This window comes from Desmodus rotundus, chromosome 8 (genome assembly GCF_022682495.2).
Source record: "Desmodus rotundus isolate HL8 chromosome 8, HLdesRot8A.1, whole genome shotgun sequence".
NCBI classification, from domain to species: Eukaryota; Metazoa; Chordata; class Mammalia; order Chiroptera; family Phyllostomidae; genus Desmodus; species Desmodus rotundus.
The window spans coordinates 13682401-13705586 of record NC_071394.1 but is presented as its reverse complement, the minus strand read 5'-3'; the positions used below and the strand labels follow the sequence as shown (position 1 = coordinate 13705586).

At 37.4% G+C, this 23186-nt stretch overlaps 1 protein-coding gene across 3 annotated transcripts in view; it reads right to left on the bottom strand.

Moving 5' to 3' along the window:
• Nucleotides 1–23186, bottom strand: part of TAF2 (TATA-box binding protein associated factor 2) — a 59605-nt gene that overhangs the window by 28772 nt on the left and 7647 nt on the right. For 2 of the 3 annotated variants that reach the window (XM_045181490.3, XM_024572152.4), the window contains exons 4-16: nucleotides 22380–22498; nucleotides 20490–20631; nucleotides 18941–19172; nucleotides 16422–16606; nucleotides 15288–15401; nucleotides 12481–12580; nucleotides 10579–10664; nucleotides 7653–7788; nucleotides 6470–6624; nucleotides 5691–5805; nucleotides 5245–5354; nucleotides 3422–3487; nucleotides 1247–1499 (exon numbers count right to left, since the gene is read on the bottom strand). In XM_045181490.3, the coding sequence (XP_045037425.1) occupies nucleotides 1247–1499; nucleotides 3422–3487; nucleotides 5245–5354; nucleotides 5691–5805; nucleotides 6470–6624; nucleotides 7653–7788; nucleotides 10579–10664; nucleotides 12481–12580; nucleotides 15288–15401; nucleotides 16422–16606; nucleotides 18941–19172; nucleotides 20490–20631; nucleotides 22380–22498 (1813 nt within the window). Of the gene's footprint in view, nucleotides 1–1246; nucleotides 1500–3421; nucleotides 3488–5244; nucleotides 5355–5690; nucleotides 5806–6469; nucleotides 6625–7652; nucleotides 7789–10578; nucleotides 10665–12480; nucleotides 12581–15287; nucleotides 15402–16421; nucleotides 16607–18940; nucleotides 19173–20489; nucleotides 20632–22379; nucleotides 22499–23186 lie in introns of those variants that run through there. The other variant, XM_045181492.3, reaches the window with a different exon arrangement.

Sequence of the window (23186 nt, the reverse complement as noted above, 5' to 3'; positions counted from 1 at the left end):
GTGTTCAACAACTCCATTCTCATTAAGTGTACTAGACTTTAGCCTTCCATTACCATTTCTGAGATTATACACAAATTCACCCTCCCAAATTCTTATGTACACTTACAATTATTTCTACAAGTTAATTTCTAAATCGGAGTATTCTTTATGTTTTAAGAAAACATATTTGCAAAAGGCATATATTCTAAATAAGTTTGTACTTGTCCACTTAGGCAGATGTAATTCTAAAATTTTAAATTTATCAGCTAGAAACATCACCATGGATTTTAAAGGTTTGAAAATCTACCCTAGCTGAAAAACAAACCAAGTACCGCACTACGATGTAAGTCTGTAAGAATATTTTTTAATTAAAAAAAAAAATGAATCTTGCTATTGATACTTTTAGTGCATACAAAAATCATGTCTAAAAATAAGATTATAATTAACTTTAAATAACTTAGTTTTATGGATCTGCTAAGAATGTAGCATGCAAGAATCACAAAGATCTTTATAAAAGCAATGCTATTGTATTCTCAGCCAATGATTACCAAGAAAATAATCTTTTCCTTCATAAACTTAAGTTGAGTGTAGGAATCCAACTACTCACTAGTGACCATTAAAGATACAACAAATCCAAACCATTATAATCTGGTGAAATGTTGGACGAATGAATTCAGCAGTGAGGAAGGCGAGAGAGTCACTAAATGGAAATGAACCTATTATCGAGATGTTTTTTAAATACCTGGAACCCAGTATTTGTGGCCAAATTTTTGTCTGCGTTTTCTGGTTTTCATTTGTTCTACCTTCGGGGGTTTTTTTGGATCTAAAGAAAATATTTAGTTTTCTTAATAAATTAACTTTCCTAGCATGTTAAATTATAGAACCTATCATTTTAAATTATGTATTACTAAGCCCAAACCAACACAAAACAAGCACCACTTTGGGACACTTAAGAGGAACTAATTTCATGTACTTTAATGTCAAACAAGGACTTTCTTACCAAATACATTCTTTGCTTAATAATGTAGTTGGCAAGTCAATACAATGGTGAAAAATTCTCTTTGGTTTTAAAATCTGACTTTCAGTTTGACAACTATAAAATTTTAATAATTACCTATTTTCAGGTCCAATGTCTTTCTTTCAAATCAGTCTTTATAAAAAGCTTTTGACAAAGCTTTTAAGGGACCAGCTACCGAGTAAAATCAAAGACTATGGTAAATTTTAATTCTATGTCAGAGTTTTGGTCTTTGCCTGTACGCAACCTCACCTTCGCAAGGCAGAAGCAAGCTGCCATCCTTACTCGGTAGAAACACTGCTCTTGCTCTAGGATGTCAGTCAGCGCCAGCCGGGAGGCTGGAGTGGGGAACTTCTCCAAGGCCGAGATGGACTCCTGCTGAGCTACAACATCCCTCTCGTAGCGGAGCTGGTACTGCCACATGAAGTCGGCTTGCTCAAATTCCACTTTCCTCAGTACCGACATATCGGGGTCTATCCGGATCCACAGCAAAGGGGAGTCAGCGCTGAAAGAAAACACAATTTTCCACTGTAGCGATTTCAGTTTTTTAATTTTACATGTGCCTACAATAAAAACAAAGCGCACTCACTAACCAGTTTCTCTTCCTCATGTAGTATTCAAGACTGCCTGGGGTTTTATGTATTCGTTTTTTTTTTTTAATTACACTGACAACCGCGGCATATGTTTAATGTATTTCAACTTCATCACAATGTATCTAAATCAATCTTGCTGAAAAGATCTCCAAGGATAACAACAAAAAAGTTCCATCTGAAATTATTAATTTGGGACTTTGATTTGTGACTACACGATGTGAAAAGGGGAACGAGACCAAGTCTCTTCATTTCACTTCCTGTGGCTAAGAAACTAAGGCTTTAAGTGCCACCCCTTATTGGAAAGCAATCTAAGAAGTGAATTATTTTACTAAATTAATTTGTTTAACTGATTTTAATACTTCATTTTATAATGCTAGACGTATGATTACCTTTTTCAAATAGCAAGTTCTAAAATCACAGTTCGGAGGCATATCACAAATTTATGCACATAACTTATCAAAGTAACAAGCACATTAAAAAAAAATATACAGTCTATATCAACACTTTCATCAAAGGAACACTGTCTGAAATGTTAATTCAATTCATCAAATACCACTGGGTGCTTACTACAGCCAAGTCACATGATATGGAAAAATTATTAAAATGGTATATAGCTCTGGCTAGTGTGGCTCAGTGGATTGAGTATTGGCCTGCGAACCAAAGGGTCACTGGTTCAATTCCCAGTCAGGGCACACGCCTGGGTTGTGGGCCAGGTCCCCAGCAGGGGGCGTGTGAGAGACAACCACACATTGATGTTTCTCTCCCTCTCTTTCTCCCTTCCTACTCTAAAAATAAATAAATAAAATATCTTCTTAAAAGGTATATAAACAGCAATGATATTTGGCAATGAAATTAGTAAATAATTGCAGCTGTTTTATAAAAAATATACAGGTACAATATGGACAAAAAGTTTGAGCTACATATTTAAAAATGAAACTGTCAATAAATAGTATTTTATGAGTAAAATTTTTAAATAATGGTATTTACATGGTGTTTTGCAAGCATAGGGGCCTTTAAAGTACCCTGAAGCCCTGTCCAAAGACAAAGAGCACGAAGCATCACCTGCGAGCTTGTCAAGAACGCGAACTATCAGGAGCCCCAGTGCAGTGCTGGATCAGAACCTGCATTCTAAGAGGCCGCGGGCAGTGACTGACATGTGTGTTACAGTGTGAACTGCACCGGTCTAGGGACCAGAGGCGCAGGGAAGCTGCCACAGTCCGTTCTGTGCCCACTTCCAAACCACCCCGTGGTTCCTTGTCAGTCCTCCAGGGCCAGGACAGAATCACTCTTCCCTCTCTGACTACTTATTTTAATGGGGTAATGCTGGTTAATAACACTGCGTAAGCTTCAGGTGTACGGCTTTATCATACAGTACCTGTGTGCGCACCACCTCGAGTCCAGTCTCCTCCTGTTGCCCTATGTTTGACCTCCCACACCGTCTTCATCCTCTCCCCACCCTCCTTCGGCTCTGGTAACCACCATATTGCCATCTGTGCCCATGAGCTCGTTTGTTTGGTAATTTGTTACTTTTTGTGTTTTATATCCCACATATGAATGAAATCATGATTCTTGTCCTTTTCTACCTGACTTATTTCACTTCGCATGATACTCTAAAGATCCACCCATTTTGTTACAAATGGCAATATTTTATCTTTTCTATGGCTGAGTAGTATTCCACTGTGTATGACTTTACGTAAGACTTGTTTTTAGCATAAGGTTACATTGCCTTTGTAAAGCACTGATTTCAGGACATCTATGTTCTTTAAGAGGCACACATCGAGACAGATGAGAATGCAGAAAATAGTATGTCCTCAAACTTAAGTAACAAACTCACTCCATTGCAGAAAGATCCATATCGACTTCTTCTCCATTCATCAATGGGATTTTTTTCTTCTTATTCCTAACATTTAAGAACAAGTAAATTTAAAATTGTGACATTTCCACTTCTAAAAGGAGATAAAAAAGTTCAAGTTAAGGATTTCACACAACACTGAAAGATACCCTAAGGAAGAAGAAATAGTCAATGTAATGGAATTTAGTAACAAAATCTATTTTGAAACTGAAGGAATGAAGTAATTGATATTGAAATGTCTTTCTGATACAAGTTTAACAAAAAGAAGTATATAACTAAATGTCAGTTCTAACCATATTCCTAAGAACTGGTATTACAGTTTTATGTAGAAAAAATGAGAGCTATCAATAAAAAACAAAAAAAAAATTGTATTAAAAAAAAATGTATCAGCAGGCCTGAAATGAGACATGAATAATTCTGCACATGCGCTCTCTGTGCAGGTGGTGTCCTGTATGAAATGAAGTGGTCAGCCATAGACATCTTAACAGTACTAATCAATATGTACCAGTAATATGTGTAAGATTTAAGATAAGCTAAAACAAAGCAACTGGAATCATGCAAACAACTCTTGAATCATAAAACCTACTGGACAACACCCCTACAACTTGGGTGAGGATGAGTAAGAACACAGAACAGTCTTCCTGTGTTTCTCACACCTAAGAATACCCAAGTGACATATTGTTATCACAGAGAAAAAAACGAAACTGAGAAAATGCTACAAGGAGGGCAGCAATCAGATGTTCCCAACGTCAAAGGTGGAAAGGATAAAAAGCGGAATTTCACTCTAAACTAAGGAAGAATTTTCAGAGAAAAGAATAATTACAGGGAGATCTCAGAATCAAGCTCCACGAAGGCCATCAAAATCCACTGACATTCGCACACCCGAGACCCTCTAGTGCGTCCCGAGTGCAGACTTCTACTCCTGAAATTCTGATGTTCCCACACAGGACTCCAGCAAAGCACAACAGTGTGTCTCATCTTTCACCGTTCAGAGTACGTGCCTGAGTTTTAAAAAGTTATGGTAAAGGGAAATGTATTAAATAAAGGATGAACTGCTGCACATTTCCTAAGTAAAATGGCACTGTGCCTTTGAATGACCGTAAGGACATGTGTAAGGGCCTGAGGACACAGGGGCAGGGAACACACAGTGTAGAAGGTGCAGGGCTTTTCAAGACGCATGTAGTCAGCTCCTTCCTTTATATTCAGTGATCATTTCCCCAGTATTTCCTGTAGGTATTAAACCAATGAGACTAGTAAGAACGAAAGGAAGCAATTTGCCTTGAATTTTCCCAGGCTCCAAAAACTCTGACTTCCATTCCACCTCCCCATACTACTACAAAATAAGGATTCTCTAACCTATTGAAAATTTATTTAATTTTAAGGATAAAAATGTTGCCGGCGGAAAGCAAAGAATGTTTGCTAATATTAAATTGAAGTAAAGTGGGGAGGAAAAGATACTAGATAACATATTCTCTACCTAAAACATTAGGTATACAAGCCCTGGCTGGTGTGGCTCAGTGGACTGGGTGCCGGCCTACGAAACAAAGGGTCGCTGGTTTGATTCCCAGTCAGGGCACATGCTTGGGTTGTGGGCCAGGCCCCCAGTTGGGGGGAGCGTGAGAGGCAACCACACATTGATATTTCTCTCCCTCTCTTTCTTCTCCCCTTCTCCTCTCTCTAAAAATAAACAAATAACATCTTTTTAAAAAATTAAGTATACATTAGGATTTTTATTTTGGCATTTTAATCTGTGAAACCCATAATTAACTATAAGCTTTAATTTATAATTATGATTCAGTGCCTACCTTCTGCTTTTGGAGTGGCAGGGTATATCATGTTTAAGGCTGTTTTCTTCAATTTGCAATGTATGATTGAAGGATCCATCTAACTCCTGCACTGTCACTTTAAGTGGTCCCTTTAAAAAGAAACAACGTTCATAGTGCTAAAAGAATACCAATACATATTCTTACGTGTGTAGGTGCATATATCAAGATATAAAATACTAGTATACAAGATGTGTAACTGGAGAAAGGCAATTGGTGCCAAAGGAGGGGAGAACTGGAAATCTGTACCCCCTGAAACCACCTGTAACCCGTCTTCCCTTCACTAACACTTGGTATTGGCTCAATTTTGTTCTTTGCAAACAAAATCTCATTATGAAACTTCTAACCAGATCTGCCACCCATAAGCCCTTCCTACTTTGTAACAGGGGAGAAGGCAATGCAAAAGGCCATTTTGGAAAAAAGCTTACCACATATTTCTGAGTTCCAAGAGATGTATAATCTTGTTTTATTTCCAACTCTAAGACATTTCGTTTTCTATTAAATGCAAAACTTCCATAAAATTTTACCACTCCACTCTGGTCTCTGAAGAATTGTAAAGGAATTTTTGCATACTGAAATGAATGTATACTAAACAAATTATTCATTGTGGTAGTAATAATTTTCAAATGCATTCCCATTAGTTCAAAGCTCGGAAAGCATCTTTCATTGTAAAGCAGATGGCAAAGTATTCAAAATTCTTGTGAAAAATGTTTCCCCAGATTTAAAACGAATTTCTGAAACATTGGGAAATTTGTGTTTTGAAAGAAGTAAAACCACTCAACTGGGTTATTAATATAACGAAATGAGAAAACGTACAAACTAAAAATTTCCAAGATACCACTCAGGATGTGCCAACTGCTAACCTACAAGTCACCAGACCACTGCGTCTTACAAAAGACCCCTCAGGCCAGTCCTGATGAATTAGTTACCTCCTCTGCCACTTCTGTACTAAAACTAAGAACTACTACTTCGAACTATGCCAAATTTTATAAACAGTGCAGGTGTTTGCGTGTGTGCGCGTGAGCACAGTCACTAGTAAGCACTTTACAGGAAATGATGTACAGCTCCTGGTCATTTTTACCATTATTCTGAAATATAAATAGTTCTTACCTCCTTTCATCCCCCAAATCCCTCTTCTTCCTCCTCCCGCTTACACACATAACCTTATTCCCTTCCCGCTTTGTTGAACTGCTATTTAAAAGGATACACCCACTGCTTTATTAAAGGCTGAATGTCTTTGCCAGAGACATTTGAGATGGATTTCAAAAACCCAGACGTGGAAACCAACATTTGACTCCACATATGTGACTGGAACTTCTGAGAGGAAGCAGTACTGGCCAAACTTAGCAGTTTGTTGAAAACCTATAAGAATAAAAGTGCCATTTAGTAACTTTGTATCATTTAGTAACGCAATACACTTTGCTTTCAATTCTCTTCTAAACAGCTTTGCAATATAACTTTATTCTAGTCAATTACAGAAGACAATAATTGCACATCTTACTATATAGACTGTTCTAGTTAAAGATTATCAACAGAAGAAGCATGAAAAGAATTAAACAGCCAAAATAACCATTCTTTCTCTAAATATAATTGAATTTTAATAATAACCCAGTCAAACACTCAATAGTTTTTAAGAACTGTAATAAGAATAATATATAATGTCTATAACTTATTATGCTGTGAGCTTTACATAAAACGAAACCCTGTTTATTTCAGAAGTGGGGAACACTCGATAGGATTTACGCCACCCACAAAAACTAACTGGCTCTTGATGGGCCACCCAGTATTTCTGTTCTTTACTCTAAGGGCAAGGTGAAGGACAGAAGAATTAAAGAAACTTAATTTTAGAGCAAACTAAAAAAGATTACTAAAGTTATTTTTTGCTTACCTCCGAGAATGTCATTAATGGAAAAGAAACAGCTGAACATTTATAATACATCTGGCTTCTTCTACCTTGACTTTTATAGCTCAGCTACCTGAACCAGAACTTGCTTAAAATATATGGCAGAATTCAGCCATAGCAAAAATAAGCATCTTTTAGATAGTTTTGCTTTTCCCAAGAAAAACATTTCTAAATGGCACTTCATCCTTAATATTCTAAATAATGCCAAACACAAATATGTATAGACAGGTTTTACCTTCAGCCTCCCATTCTAATTTTATCTTCATAATACTCCTATGCTAAATGGGTCAAACACTGACACGCATCTGTGTCTGAGGAAACACGAACAAAAAACACAGGGCTAAGGGGACCCACAGCTAATGACTAACAGAACTCCACCTTACACAAACCCAGACGCTCTGACCCCGTTTACCGACTAGTATTCAGATTACACATATGCAGAACAGACCTTCTTTACAAGCGTTAAGTTCTTGACTTTAATACTTACTTGTAGCATAAATTCCATACTGATTCTATTTTCAATCAATCTCATCACAAGGTGAGCTTTACACTGAAACATAGTGTAGTATTCCCAGGACAGCGTATGCGGATGCTTTATTGAAAAGTGTAGATGGGATGCTGGACTGAACAAATAAACAGACTCACTTAACAAACTTGAATAGTAAGTAAACAGTAAATTTCATGGCCACATCAAGGCAATAAATCAAAAACCTCATCAGAATACCTTAAGCAATTTTCTTACTATGAGAGCAACAAAGACTAGGAAACATACACACACACACACACAAAACCAAAAACAACTACATATGTAAAACAAAAACAATTATAAAATAAAGGAAAAAAATTCTTTCCATAATTTTGGGGTAGAAAAAAATCTTCCAAAAAATAAAATAAAATAAAATCTGGAGGACATAAAGACCAGACTGACTATGCAAAAAATTTTAAATTCTGACATGAAAAGAGATCATCAGTAAATTAAAAGAAAGGTCAAGTCTAGCAGAAAATATTTATGATGTATATGAACATTTAAGATGTCTACAATTGTTCACTATTTTAAATAATGCTGTAGTGACTACCTTTTTACCTATGTGAAAGTATTTCTGCACAACAAACACTTAGAAGCAGAATTTCTACATAACACACCCAGAACTGCTGAATCTAAAATTTACCCATTTTGTTGGTACCAAAAATTACCCTTTAAAATCACTGTACCATATTATACTCTCAAAATCAATGTATAAGAGTAGTCATTATACTTCCTTAAAAACACAGCATATTGAAATTTAAAATATTTATCAATTTGATATTTAAATAATTACTTTCATATTTCATTATTACGTCCAAGCTTATAAGCTGTATAAGCTTATGAGCTTTAGCAATGCACAGCAATATGGAAAAGGTTAAATAAATTCCAAGGTATAATGGAACAAACGTGGAACAAAACTAAATTAATGTATATTTGCCAAAATATATAATTTTTTAAAAAGGACACAGTAATATGCATGTGACTGAATTACATTTTATAAATGTCATATACATATAAATAAAGGCAATAAAACAGGTCTATATACTGAAAGACAATATGCCAAATTTATAATCATGGTTATCCCCAAGGAGAGGTTTTGGTGGGAGTGAGGGGCGGGAAAACAGAGCTAAAAGGGATCTTTTACGTTTTACTCCACATGCTTCTAAACTGTTCAGTTTTTAATTTCCTCAAATGAGCATTACTCATGTGCTACTTTTATATGTATATAAATTTTAACAATTAAACATACAACAAGAACTAAATAAATGGGAAGAACTACGGTAAGAGCACCCTGTGTAAATGTTTTCGCACAGTAGGAAAGCTCTAATTATATTCCGGGAAACTGCCATACAGCAGGCAGCCAAGGGAAGGAAGTGAAAGGAACGAATGCTTCCTGAGTGAGCGTGTACCACACACAGTGTGCATGAAGTCTTATCTCAACAATCCTCACAACCAACCTGCTCAAAATGGGTCATGGACCACCACTGTCTCTTATACATTATAACACATGCACACTCTCTGAAAAGATAAGCAATTTTCTTAGATCACAAAAATTAATAATGGCAAAATCTCCAAGCTTTTCTAACTTCAAATCCTATGCCTTTCCACTAACTTAACCTTGTCTCAATGACCCTAACAAAAAAGGCTACTATTTATACAATTTCAAGTTTCTTAACCTTTGTTGTGCTTTAGACGCTTAGGCAGTCTGGTTAATTCTATCAGCCCCATGTGAGAAAACAGTTTAAAATGCACAAAATAAAATTTACAGGATTACAAAGAAAGTCAATGATACAAAATGCAGTTATCAGCCCTGGCTGGTGTGGCCCAGGGGACTGAGCACCGGCCAGTGAAACAAAGGGTCCATTCCCAGTCAGGACACATGCCTGGGTTGTGGGCCAGGTACCCAGTAGGGGGCGCACAAGAGGCAACCACACATTGATGTTTTAATATCTCCCTCTCCTTCTCTCTCTCTTCCCCTCTCTAAAAATAAATAAATAATGAAATCTTAAAAAAAAATAAAACGCAGTTATCAAGATATAAAAAAGTTACGATATACCATTATATGTGTTAATTTATCAACGCATTAAACAGTGAGATCTAGCATTGGCCTACTGTAGTAAATATGAGGTAGTGATGAGTGCAAAGAATATCTCAAGATACCTGCTAACAACTCATGGATATATAATGAAAATATCCACGTCTACGGTTGGCAAAGTCACAGCATTGTCTGTTGTCTACATAAACAAAGAAAACGTAAAATTTCACTTTATGCGTCGTGAAAATATTAAAAAATTCCCATCCAATTTAATCCGCATTCCCGGCAGGAATCCATGAACCCAAAGACAACAGAATCCCTGCTAGCACCACTATTTTATCGTGTGTGGCTGTCTCCCTTGCAGTGACTTGCTACACAACAGAAAAAGAGCAAGAGAAAGAAAGGAAGAAAGGTGAGAGAGGGGAACGAACGGAGAAAAGGAAAGGGTAAGTAAGTATCTAGATACATGAAGAGTCAAATCAATAGGTACAGGCAGGGTGTCCTGATACTGAAATTACTGACTTAGACTTAAAATAATTATCAGTGTTTCCATTACTTTAAATCTTTTATGACAGGAGTATAATATAGTAGTATTAAAAAATTAACATGGAAAAAAAAAGCATTGTATTTTAAGCCTTTTTTAAATGCTGAAATCCATTTACAGCCATCGCGTGCAATAAAAACAGTAATGAAAGGAATAATGAGATTGCCAGTGTTTGTGGCCCCAGTATTATTATCTACCGTTACTGCTGTCCCTTTGCTCTGTGTGGGCCGCAACACCATACAAAGGATCCTCCAAGAACGATCCCATAAAACAAGGTTTACAGTATCATCTTTGAACAACGGACATACTTATCCTTCTCTTTTCCTCCACCAAATATGGGATGTAGTAGAACTCCGCCAGTTTTCAGTTCATATGCCACTATTTTGTCCAGCTCCTAAAGAATATATAAAAACAGGTGTCACTGAAAATTTTTTTACATATACACTTCAAATTGAACTGCAGTTTCTCATTTCCTGGTATAAGAATGTAAATTTATTAAAATAAGTGACATGTATTTGGAGAGTAGTTCACATTCTTATAAACAAAGCATACTGCACCGCTGGCTGAATGACAGAGCCTAAACAGCCTCGTCCACTTTGGGACTTCAGGGTTCCTGGCAATTCTTCCTAAAGGACCTTCCCAACCTCTCTAATTGGTTTTCCAAGTTTATTTCTGCCTTCTCTGTAGTTTTGCTTTGATGGAGAATTTAGGCAAGTAAAAAGAAATGAGGATAAAATTATGTCAAATGTCAACAATTTTTAAAAAGATTTTATTTATTTTTTAGAGAGGGGAAGGGAGAGAGAAAGAGAGGGAGAGAAACATTAATGTGTGGTTGCCTCTTGCGCACCCCTTACTGGGGACCTGGCCTGCAACCCAGCCATGCAGCCTGACTGGGAATTGAACCCCCTGGTTCTCAGGCCGGCGCTCAATTCACTAAGCCACACCAGCCAGAACAGGAATCAACATTTTAAAATTCCTCCAGTATTCTCCAATATGACATCCATCAAAGTTTAAGAAGAGAGAGAGACAGCACAACCATGCTTGAAATTCATGACTAGTTTAAACAATATACAAGCAGAACAGAGAAGTGGTAAAAACCATGGTGAAGTGGTTAAAAGCCGGGTCTAAATCCTGGCTCTACTACTTACTAGCTGTGTAACTTTGGTCAAATAACTTAACCCCTCTGTGCCTGTTTCCTCATCTGTAAAATGGGGATAACAACTGAGTAGTTAGGAAGATTGAGACAGTGAGCATTTATAAAATGTTTGTAACAGTGCCCAACTGTTACAAACACTGTAAGTGCTGTATGTCATTTTCCTTCACTAACAGTTTTTGAAATGGAGAGTGAACTATTCAGTTCTAGATGCAGCAATTCTTTCACAGTTCTAAATGCTTGAAATCCTTTACAATTACCTCTGGGTTACTTAAATTCAGGTTTGGATGATGCAGATAAATAAAATGAGAAAAGGGGGAAGGTGGAAGGGTCTATTTAATAAGGACATTAAAGGCTAAAATTTTTCCAACTGGGAAGAAAGAAGCTAAATAAGCATGATATGATTAAAGTGTATATGTACATGAATAGAATGGGCTAGGCAAAATACAGTTGATTTTTTTTCTTCTGGGCCAAATCTTTGAGTAACAGGAAAAAGACTAAGAATGACAGGAACACATGTGCAACGCAAAGCTGGCCAGCACACAGTGAGCTCTTACTATGCATACGGCGCCGTGCGTATTACAGGTTATGATGTCTCATAATCCCCATCCATGGGGCAGATAGTAACACCACTCTCCATACACGGATGAGACTTGGAAAGATTAACCAGAGTAACCAAGCTTATAAATGTATGAGGCGGACTGCAGAGCAATCCGACTCTGGAACCTGGGCTCTAAGTCTAAACAAATTTAGGAAGCAGAGAAACGTATTAAAAACGAGAAGCGGGAATACTGACTAACTTGATGATTAAGGAAATATTCTCTTCCTCAGCGAAAAAGTTTTTAGAGGCCAACACTGACAATGGAAACTGAAAAAATAGACCATTAGTCTTTCTCAGCACAGTGATGCTCAGTTTACCGGGAAAAAATTAAGAGACTTTGAATGACAGTAAGTATTTTACAATTATTAAAATCGAAGGACACGCAACTTGGAAATCAGGAGAACACTAACATGTCTTAGTGACTTCGAAGTGGATAATGGATCGAGTTAGTTTTACCTCTTTAATCCAGTGGCGGTATTCATTAACACCAAAAGTTTTTTTCATCCAAAGTCCATAAATATAGCCTGAAATTCCCTTCAGTACCCACTCATCAGACCTAAGCAAGAAGTAAAAAAAAGAACTACTAATCATGAAAATTCTTCAGCTAAGACTGAGGTAACAGGTGTAGTGCATACTTCTCTGCGTCCTAAAGAAAATGAAAGTTAGTAACAAATTATTTGGTTTTCCCACTTCTTCCAGCCAAATTCTGCTTGTCAGTGCCTTGTACCCTCTTCACATCTGGCGTCACCTTTAGCTGCAGGACTGCCGCACGGTCTCACTTCAGTGCCACGCGCCTGTGCGCGCTCTGCTCCGGCAGTGTGGCTTCCCTCTCGCACGCCTATGTCCGCACTGTCTCGGAAACACGCGTGCCTGTGGCCAGGACTGTACTGCTGACTTCTTAAAGTGCACACTCCATTATTACCAACCCCATGCATAATTATCAGTGGGTATCCAAGACCTGATATCAAATTACTTAATTAATTTTCTCAGTTTCTCAAGAGAAAGGCAATCGACATCATCATCTATTTCTTCATGCGTATCTTTATCCATTCATTTATTTGTTCATTCAAACATTTCCCCTACCATGTTCCAGGCACTATTCTTTTTTTCTTTCATTAAAGATTTTATTTATTTATTTTTAGAGAGGGGAAAGGAGGGAGAAAGACAGGGAAAAATGATGTGCGAGAGAAACAGTGATTGGTTGCCTTTCTCACGCCCCCAACCGGGGACCTGGCCTGCAATCCAGGCAACATGCCCTGACCGGGAATCAGACTGGCAAATTTTCAGTCTGCAGGCTGGTGCTCAATCCACTGAGCCACACCAGCCAGGGCCAGGTACTATTCTTTAGTGACACTATGTAATTTTAAGAAAGTTACAAATCTATGGACAACAATAAAAAAAAATTTTTTTAAAAGAAAGGTATAAATCTAGAGGCTTTACCCTCTGCCCTCTCTTCTCCAATGGGGGGGGGGACCCTATTTATATACTATTTATAGCACAGAACGGTCACAGTTACAGATATAATCTTAACAGTGTTTCCTATGTTTCTTCAAGTTCATCTCAAGTTAATCAAAAAGAAAATAAAAAGTGTTCTTATCTGTTACCTCTTTGTACCAGTAAATTAGTACAAAGCTAGGCACTAGCAGGAAAATCCCTATCTCATTATCTCTATTGTAGAGGACAATTATTTTGCCTCAAACACTACCTTGAACATTACCAACTGACTGAGCACTGACATTGGAATTCTAACTATAGTTTTCTGTACATTCAAGTCTTCTGATCTACCGTATTCATTCAGTTTCTTAAGAAATTTTGCTGCCAAATTCTAGCCAAGATGGAGGTGTAGGTAAACACACTTTGCCTCCTCTCACAACCAAAAGAAGGACAACAACCAGTTTAAAAACAAAAAACAACCAGAACTGCCAGAAAATTGAACTGTATGGAAGTCCGACAACCAAGGAGTTAAAGAAGAAACATTCATCCAGACTGGTAAGAGGGGTGGAGACAGGCAGCCGGGGCGGAGAGGACTCTTGACAAGGAGGCAGCTGGCGGACTGGGCAGTCCCACATACGAGTGCAGATAAACCGGGAGGAACAACTGGGGAGCAAGACAGACTGCACAACCCCGGGTTCCAATGTGGGGAAATAAAGCCTCAAACCTCTGGCTGTAGAAACCTGTGGGTACTGCAGTGGTGGAAGGAACTCCCAGCCTCACAGGAGAGTCCATTGGAGAGACCCACAGGGTCCTAGAACGTACACACAAAACCACCCACCTGGGAATCAGCACCAGAAGGGCTTAATCTGCTTATGGATGGAAGGGGAAGTGACTGAAAGCAGGCTAAGACCGGAGTAAGTGGCATTGTTCCCTCTCTGACCCCTCCCCTACATACAGCGCCACAACATAGCAAAGTGGGTTGCCCTGCCCTGGTGAATACCTAAGGCTCCACCCCCCTTACTACGTAATAGGTGTGCCAAGACAAAAACATATGGCCCAAATGAAAGAACAGATCAAAGCTCCAAAAAAAGAACTAAGCCACGAGGAGAGAGCCAACCTATCAGATGAACAGTTCAAAACACTGGTAATCAGGATGCTCACAGAAATGATTGAGTATGGTTGCAAAATAGAGGAAGAAGTAAAGGCTATGCCAAGTGAAATAAAGGAAAATGTACAGGGAACCAACAGTGACAGGAAGGAAACCAGGACTCAAATCAACAATTTGGAAGAGAAGGAAGACATAAACTTTCAACTGGAACAGAATGAAGAAACAGGAATTCAAAAAAATGAAGAGAGGCTGAGGAACCTCTGGGACAACTTTAAACATTCCCACATCCGAATCATAGGGGTGCCAGAAGGAGAAGAGGAAGAGCAAGAAACTGAAAACTTACTTGAAAACATAATGAAGAACTTCCCCAATCTGGCAAAGGAACTAGACATGCAAGTCCAGGAAGCTCAGAGAGTCCCAAAGAAGTTGGACCCAAGGAAGCACACACCACGGCACATCATAGTTATATTACCCAAGATTAAAGATAAGGAGAGAGTCTTAAAAGCAGCAAGAGAAAATTTATACTCATTATTTTTCTTTAAATATGTACAGAATAGTGTCTAAAATGAACTGCTGTCATTAGCACAAAAGTCAACTTACACTGCAGGAAAGAATAAAAACAAAACCTCAATTCTTTTTCAGTAGTTGTAAATTCCTTCTCTTTTTCTTTTCTTTTTCTCAGTTCTCTTTCTCAGTAGTTGTAAATTTTGAAATTACTTACCAAGACATTCTGGATATGAAACATCCGAAAAACTGCTGGGCCAAGGACTGGGCTAAACACCTTCTGGTCAAAGGTGTCTCGTCTATAATCATGGCACTATGTAACAGGTTTGTGCTGGGATTCAAAAGAGACAGCTAGTTACAACCAAGAAAGAAACAACTACTGAGTCAAAATAAAATGTCACACTTTTAAAGGAACAGAATTTAAGTGAGGCATAAAAGAGAAAAGACTAGAATATTCTCTGGAAGTTCTTTTGCATTTTTTCAAAATTTAGCTTGAACACATAATCTTGATATGTTTTGCTTAAGGCAAGGATTGCAATGTTTCCCACTGATCTCCATGAATATATATATATATATATACACACACACGCACACACACACACACACCCTATTTCTGGGGGGTGAGTGGGAAACATCATCAGTCAGATATGTTAATTAGAAACCAATCCTCCTACAAAGGGCTCTTCTAATTTGAAAAACCTTTTTCAAACAAAAACTGTTAATTTTGGATGTTCTGTTATGTACTTTCACACACACTGACCCATAAGACCCTTCTAACACCGCTCTGGAGAGTGCAGGGGAAGTGTCATTATCCCCTTTTATAGATGAGAAAATGTAGGTCTAGATAGGGTAAAATGATTGACCTTGACACATAAAACTTCTGAAGATTTGAAACTTTGCAAGGAATGAAAGAAAGAAGGAAGAGAGGTAAAGAGGGTAGAAAAAGAAAATAAAAATAAAGTTTTCCTTTTTTCTTAGAAATAATTTGACAATATAAGTGAATGTTTAAGTAGTGTTTAAAAAAAAAAAAAAACCTCTCATCTCACCAGTTATCCAAAAAATAACTTGTATAATATTTTTTAAATTGCATTAGAAAAGAGGCTTTTAAAAAAATATGTCACACATTTATATCAGTTAATTCTAGATGAAAATAGTATGAGTGTTTTGGGTTATTCTAAAATTTTCTTCTTTATACTTTTTATATTTTTTAATTCTAAAAACACTAGACTTTCTACAAAGCCAACCATAATTAAAGAGAAGTTCAAAACATCTTGAAATTGATCATAATATACATAACTTGTCTTCACATCATTACCCTAGCTAAGCCTTTCACATCCGAAGCCACACCAACCTGAAAATGCTCATGGAGGCATAGGCAGCAACTTCAACATAAGCCTCGTCAATGAATACAGTCTTAAAGCAGGAGTATGGGTATCGACACGTGAGAATTTCTTCATAAAATTCAAAAACTTCATGAAGATATGATGTGGTATGTTTAAGCAATGGAAGAAGTTGGGGTAAACAAAAATGAGTAACCTGAAAATAAAAGCAAAGAAGAAGATCATTAAATAAATTAACTTTAATATTCTGTATTTCCTAAATATCCTAAATTGAGACAGACTGAAATGTTCATATAAGTCCTTCTTTCCCTTTTCACAAATTCATGGTATTGAAAGAAAATGCCAGAGTGCCATCACAAATTCCTTTTACTATATTAACAAAATACTTATTGTACTTAAAAATCAAATTTATGATGGATTGCAAGTCTGTAAAATGCTTTTATACCCAATGAAAATAAAACTTGGGTTCCAAATAAAGTTAAAATTCTTCTGCATATGCACACGAAACAAAAAAGATTTAAATCTCCAAGACTTGTAGACTTACCTTTGATGTATAAGTATCTAACCTAGTGAATATTGCATGTCATAGTACTAACTTAGTAATTAATAGTCAGTGTTAATCATACTATCTTCACTGCACACAGAGAACAATTACTATAGTCCTCCTCTACCATCTCAACTACGTATAGAAAGCCGCAGGAAGTTTATTACTTGTTATGAGGTAAGAAATGCCTGCAATAGAATGAGTAATTCTGATTTTCTCACTAGGCTACATCACACCATGGACAAGACACACAAATATCACATTCCATCTTGTTGTCCCAATTCAGGATTCTGTGCCAAGTCAATGGCATCAACAATGTCAGAGTTCACTCTTACTAGAACGACCTGGCAAGGTCTCAGGCAGATCGAATTTGAGCCAATCTTTTTGAATTAGACAAAGTTTGATAGGTAAGGAGAGGAAAAGAGAGCATCCCAAACAGTGTCAAAAATAGGAAGAAATAAGAAATGATCAGGAAAATCTAAGTAAACTTTATTGAACATAACAAACACAAATAAGAAAGTATAAGAAAAAAGCTAGAAAGGAGTATTAGGGTCAAATTTTAGTAGATCTTAAAAGCCACTCTAAGGAGTTCTGTTTACTGCAGGATTGTGGAGGCAAGGAAAGTTTAAACGTATGATAAAAATCTCTCTTCTGACAGCATTATAAAACAGGAGGTCAGAGACTACCATGATAATGAGGGATGGAAATGTATGCATTATTACTGGGCAGGGTCCAAACTGCATCATGGTTAACACTCCTCTTGGTTCACAAACCAAAAATAAAACACTCCCCTCCAAAAGAATTCACTTGCAGACAAAACTACATGATTGCCCTACTGATACTGGGGCAAAAATGAAACTATTTGAGACAGAGAAAGCCTAAGATATGGGCTCTAAGTGTTCAAGAAAAATACTTGACTGTCATTCACCTTTCCAATGGCTCAGAGTGGGAAAGGAATTCTTCCAAAACACAAAGTAGGTACTAATTAAATGTTTTAAGGTTGATCAGTTACCAAAGACAATAAAATTCACTGCCAATCTTATCAGTGAATATACTTTCCAGAGACATTGTCAAGACAGTAAAAGCAAAACTCTTCACAAAATATCTTGAATATTTTCCATGAGTGATTTCAAAAATCTTGTGAATTTCAGGAAAGCAAACACAAGAGCAGCCCAAGGAACTCACCAACAGTCCAAACCTAGCTGCCCTCATCTTTGCTCACATAACTCAAAGAAATGCTGCTGAGATACATATGGTCACAGTATAAACCTTGTATTAAAAATAATAACTAAAATTGAAAACATAAAGGACTAATAGTAAATCATAAACTCATTCAAATGTTACTTTAAATGTGTACAGTAGCCAAGAGGGTCAATAAGCCATGAATTACTTTCTAACCATAAGCAGTCTCATGCTTGGGGAAATATAAAAGCACTATCTGACCTATAAGCTGATAAATGATTTGCTGCAAGACATGGGACGGGAGGAAACTGGAAGAAGCCTTTGTGAGTTTGCCGACCAAAATTCTAGCCGTGCCTCAGCCTCTTCTCTTTTGCTCTGTGCACTGCGGTGGGAACAAATCCTACCCTTTCACTCTGAACTGCAAGCCCGCAGACCCAGGCGTGGGGCTGCCACATTCATAAATACACGCCGAACAAAAAGAGGACAGTAATAATGAACAGGATTAATTTCAGAAACCAAGCTATATACTCTAATCAAAGTATACTTGAAGCCCTTTTGAATGCAAAGCCCTCTGCTGAAAAAAAAAAAAAAAACCCTGAAGTTTTATCTACAATATGACAATATTTTGAAAGGAATTCATTCAGGAGTTCGAATCATTAAAAATGTGTCAGACAAGGGAACCTTTTCTTTCTAGTGATATTCTTGACAGTTAAAAGAAGACCTAAGAAAACCTTAGTATTTCATTCATATCCTTCTTTTTCTCAGGAGGGAAAGGGTAAAAGGGGAAGGAGTAAAAAGCCATACCTCGTGCATGTATGGATCCACGAGTATTTCGAAAGGCCCAATGGCCAAGGAGATATTTGACGCGGCGGTTGGAATGGTGAGCATGTAGTGGAAGGTCTTCTTCCTCATATCATGGGTGTACACTGTCTCCACCAAATCGCCGTTGGAAACAGCCACCATCGCAGCATCTACTGTGAACTCTAATTTCCACGTACACAATTCGGAGTACGAGTCAACACATGGGAACCAAAATCTAGAAGGGAGACCAACATTGTAAGAAATATGCCGGAAGTATAACCGACATTGCTTCCCCACGTATAAATTATTTTAACATTCACAGAGCATCCACAAAAAGCTTTAGCTATTTGACTGCTGAAGTTGTTCCCTGTGCAACTTGAATGAATCTGATTAAAGATAGAAACATGTCTCCAAATATTATTTGGCAATAAAAAGTAAATATATCATGTGGTACCTTCAGTTCAAACCCTCAACACAAGTAAGCAATTGTTAGTTTGCAGTCTTTAAATTAGAAACAGAGTAAGTTTCACTTGCATATACACCTCAGTCAGTTTTGATGCAGCGTTCATTTCCACACAGTTACTGTTCAGAATCTATGTCGCAGGTTGGGAAACTGTTTTGGAGTATATAATGCGTTGTACAAATTCACACAGTGCTGGTAAAGCCATATGTGAATGTCTGGTTGACTTTCTACTAATTCGGGTCAGGTTTTATCATGTGCCAGGGTTTGTACTTGGTACTGAGACACAAAGAAGTGTATGATATCATCCCTGGCTTGGAGGAGTTAATAATCTGAGGAGAAAACGCTTATTATAAAGTAGTATTTCAATAACATGTAATGAACTGTAGAAATATGAGAGTAAACAACTACACACAGTGAAGCTAAATCTCAATCACAGTGTCCGACAACAAAGCCAGATATAGAGCATGATGCATACGCTTGCATGTACCGTATTTTGCTGTGTATAATGCACACCCATTCTTTCAGTGCTGTTTGTGTATAACAGGCATCCTTATTTCCCCCCCAAAATTTGGGCGAGTGTGCATTGTGCGCAGCAAAATATGGTACGTAAAGTTCAAAAATGGGTAAGTAATCTGTGGTATTTTAGAAATCAGAATAGTGATTACCCTACGGCAGGAGAATATCAGGTAGGGACATAGTGAGTGGAAGTGGGTGGGAAGGGGAACTCCGAGATGATGGCAATGTTTTTTCTTGAAGTGAGTGTTAACTACATGGGTTTGTCCACTTGTGCAAATTTACTGAGCTTTCTACATACAACTTGTGTAATATTCTGTTTTACTTCAATATAAAGTTAAAAAAATAAAGAACTGACATGATTTTAGAGCAGTAGACTTGCTAATGAGAGAGAAAAGGAAAGACCTAAGATTTAGGAGGAATAACCAATGGAACAAGATTCAGAAGAGGGAGAACAAATTTGGGAGATCAAGCTGGTACTTCTCATTTTACACTAAATACATGTACTGTATTTACACAGGAAAAATACAATTGAAAAATAAAATTAACTGAAATACATAAGAAGTGATAATCTACCTTGTGGAATTCTGATACCCACAAGAGAAAACATGAGCACCTCTCTCTGCCATACTTCCCTCTACACTGGGTACCACAAAATGAAGGCCTCCTTTTGGCTGATCCAACGAAAAATTGATGTGTATCTTTAGGACCTTTAATTCTGCAACACATAAATACACACATACATTGATACGGAAGAATATAATTAAGTAATGGTGGTCTATGTAATACGGGCAGACTTACACTGGACATAAAATAGGAATCAAGGCTCAGCTTGACATGAAAAACCACCCTACTCAACCTAGTTTTGGCTTTCGCCATCTCTCCGTCTCGGTTAACTCAGCAGCCTGCCTTTACTCAACTGGGGTCATTGCTACGCTCTCCCAAAATGTAGCTCTGGTTATGCTGTATCCTCGTGCCAACATTCCTGACAATGCTACGCTGCCTAAAGAAAAAAATTCAAAACTCTCACATCGGACACTTACGTCCTTCTAGATCCAATTCGAAACTTACTTTTCAGGTCAAATATATGGTGACAGAAGCAGCTTTGACTTTAGGTGGTGAGCACACAATGCAATATACAGATGACGTACCATAGAACTGTGCATTTGAAATCTATATAATTTTATTAACCCAATAAATGTCAGCCCAATAACTTAAATTTTTTTAAAAAAATAAAAGGACACAGAAGCCCAAAATAAACAGAAATAAAAACAAAACCAGACTGACCAACAAAGTTTGTTCTCGGGTTACATCACCCCACAGGCAGTTAACCCTGGTAGACTCTGGGGAGTAGGTGAAGGAGTGAAGGGTGGAGGAGACAGAAAAGCTACTCAAGAATTTTCATTTTGCGTCATTTATTATGTTTTTGTCTTGTCTGATTTCTACAGAATAAATGTGCTTTTACAATAAGATTAGTTTCTTTTAATTTCCCCCCAAACCTTGTAACATATGGACTATCTTCAATCTCTCAACATAAAATGATGACCTTCCATGCCTGTCCCCTAAATTGGGTAAGCCTCTCCCCCAACCCCGAAAAAAAACACCCTCATGCATAAAAGCTACCAAAGATACGCAAAATCAAAACAAAATGTCCGCCCTGGTGGGTGTGGCTCAGGGGACCCAGCACCAGCTATGAACTGAAAGGAGGCCTGAACTGAAAGGAGGCCGGTTTGATTCCGGGTCTGGGTTGCAGGCCAGGACCCAGGGGGGGGCGTGTGAGAGGCAACCAATCACATATCAATGTTTTCTCTCCCTTTCCTTTTCCCTCCCTTCCCCTCTCTCTAAAAATAAATAAATAAAACCTTTAAAAATGTCTTTTACTTCCTTAACATGGTTAATTACTTTAAGGCCAAACAAAAGTATTATATGTAACTACATATAGTATTACAATGGCCATAAATTTATTCAAAATAAGAATTTAGAAATAATGAGGCTAGGCTCCAAAGTATGCAGAGTGAATGCTGGAAACCCTATGTTCTAGTCTTGACTCGACTACTAATTAATGACCTTCAGCAGGTCACTTACTCTCTTTGGACTTCAGAGACTTTTCTGTAAAAGGCAGAAATTAAACCAAGTAATTTTTTAGGATCCCTCTTGCTATAAAATGCTGTAATTCTAAACTGATTTGATATTGTGCGTGTTCTCAAGTAATGACAAACTGTTCCAACCATCTAATTTTTTTTTTTACAACTTTCACTTTAAAAACAGCAATGAAATGAGCTGATTTTTGTCAAAGCCCTTGACTGCTGTTTTCCTATCAGTCTGCAATCTGATCCCTAAGGGAAAAAAAGATTCCAACTTGTGTATATTTCAATGTACAGTTTTGACATTATATTCACATAAAAGTCCTAGTCACTGAATCTAATGGAATTGTGTTGCACAGTCAATATATTCTTGGTGTTTTACCATCAACGTGTTTCCATAACTCTGAGGGAACCTTAATGCAAAGTTCTCCATTTCCTGCATCGGGATCCACAGCACTCACTGCAGCTGCATAAGCATTGGAAAAATAATTGAGATTTCTCCTGGGGGGTTAAAAAGAAACGTTAACAATAAGCCACAGATTTCACCAAGCGTTTTCTTCAATAGGTGATACCGTTTGTTTGAAAGCACTGCATTGTCTTACATAATTCCTAAGGACACTTTTTAGGCAAGTACTTGCTGCTCTACTCACCATGACTACAACTATTGAACTACAAACTCGACGACATATTGAGTCCACTCGCCAATGCTATGTGATTATTATGATCAGCATATAACTCAAAAATTCTGGAATGCCAAAGCCCTCCAGAAGCTATTCCCGGGTTTTTTGGGGGAGGGTGTCCCCTTATGTGTCTTATCATCTATCCAATACATGGATCCACAAGGTACAGTTAGTGAAATTTCCCTAGCTCAATAAATGTTTAACCTAGTTAAAAAGACAAGTTTTAAACACTCTACAGAGTTACTATAAGAAAAGCCATTAAAACATTCAAATTATACACTCTTAACTTGACAGAGGCCATTCCTCTCCATCTCCATCTCTCTACTAACCAGGAAGCATGTCATATTAACTATGGCTTTTAACATAAAGCTTTGAAAGATGGCTGAAAGATAGCTGAAGAACTTGTAATTTCCCACAGTTATCTGTGAAATTCAAAAATTAAAAAAAATCATTTTACAAAATGTCAAATTTAAATATTACATACTACGCTGCTCATTTTCTTTACGGGA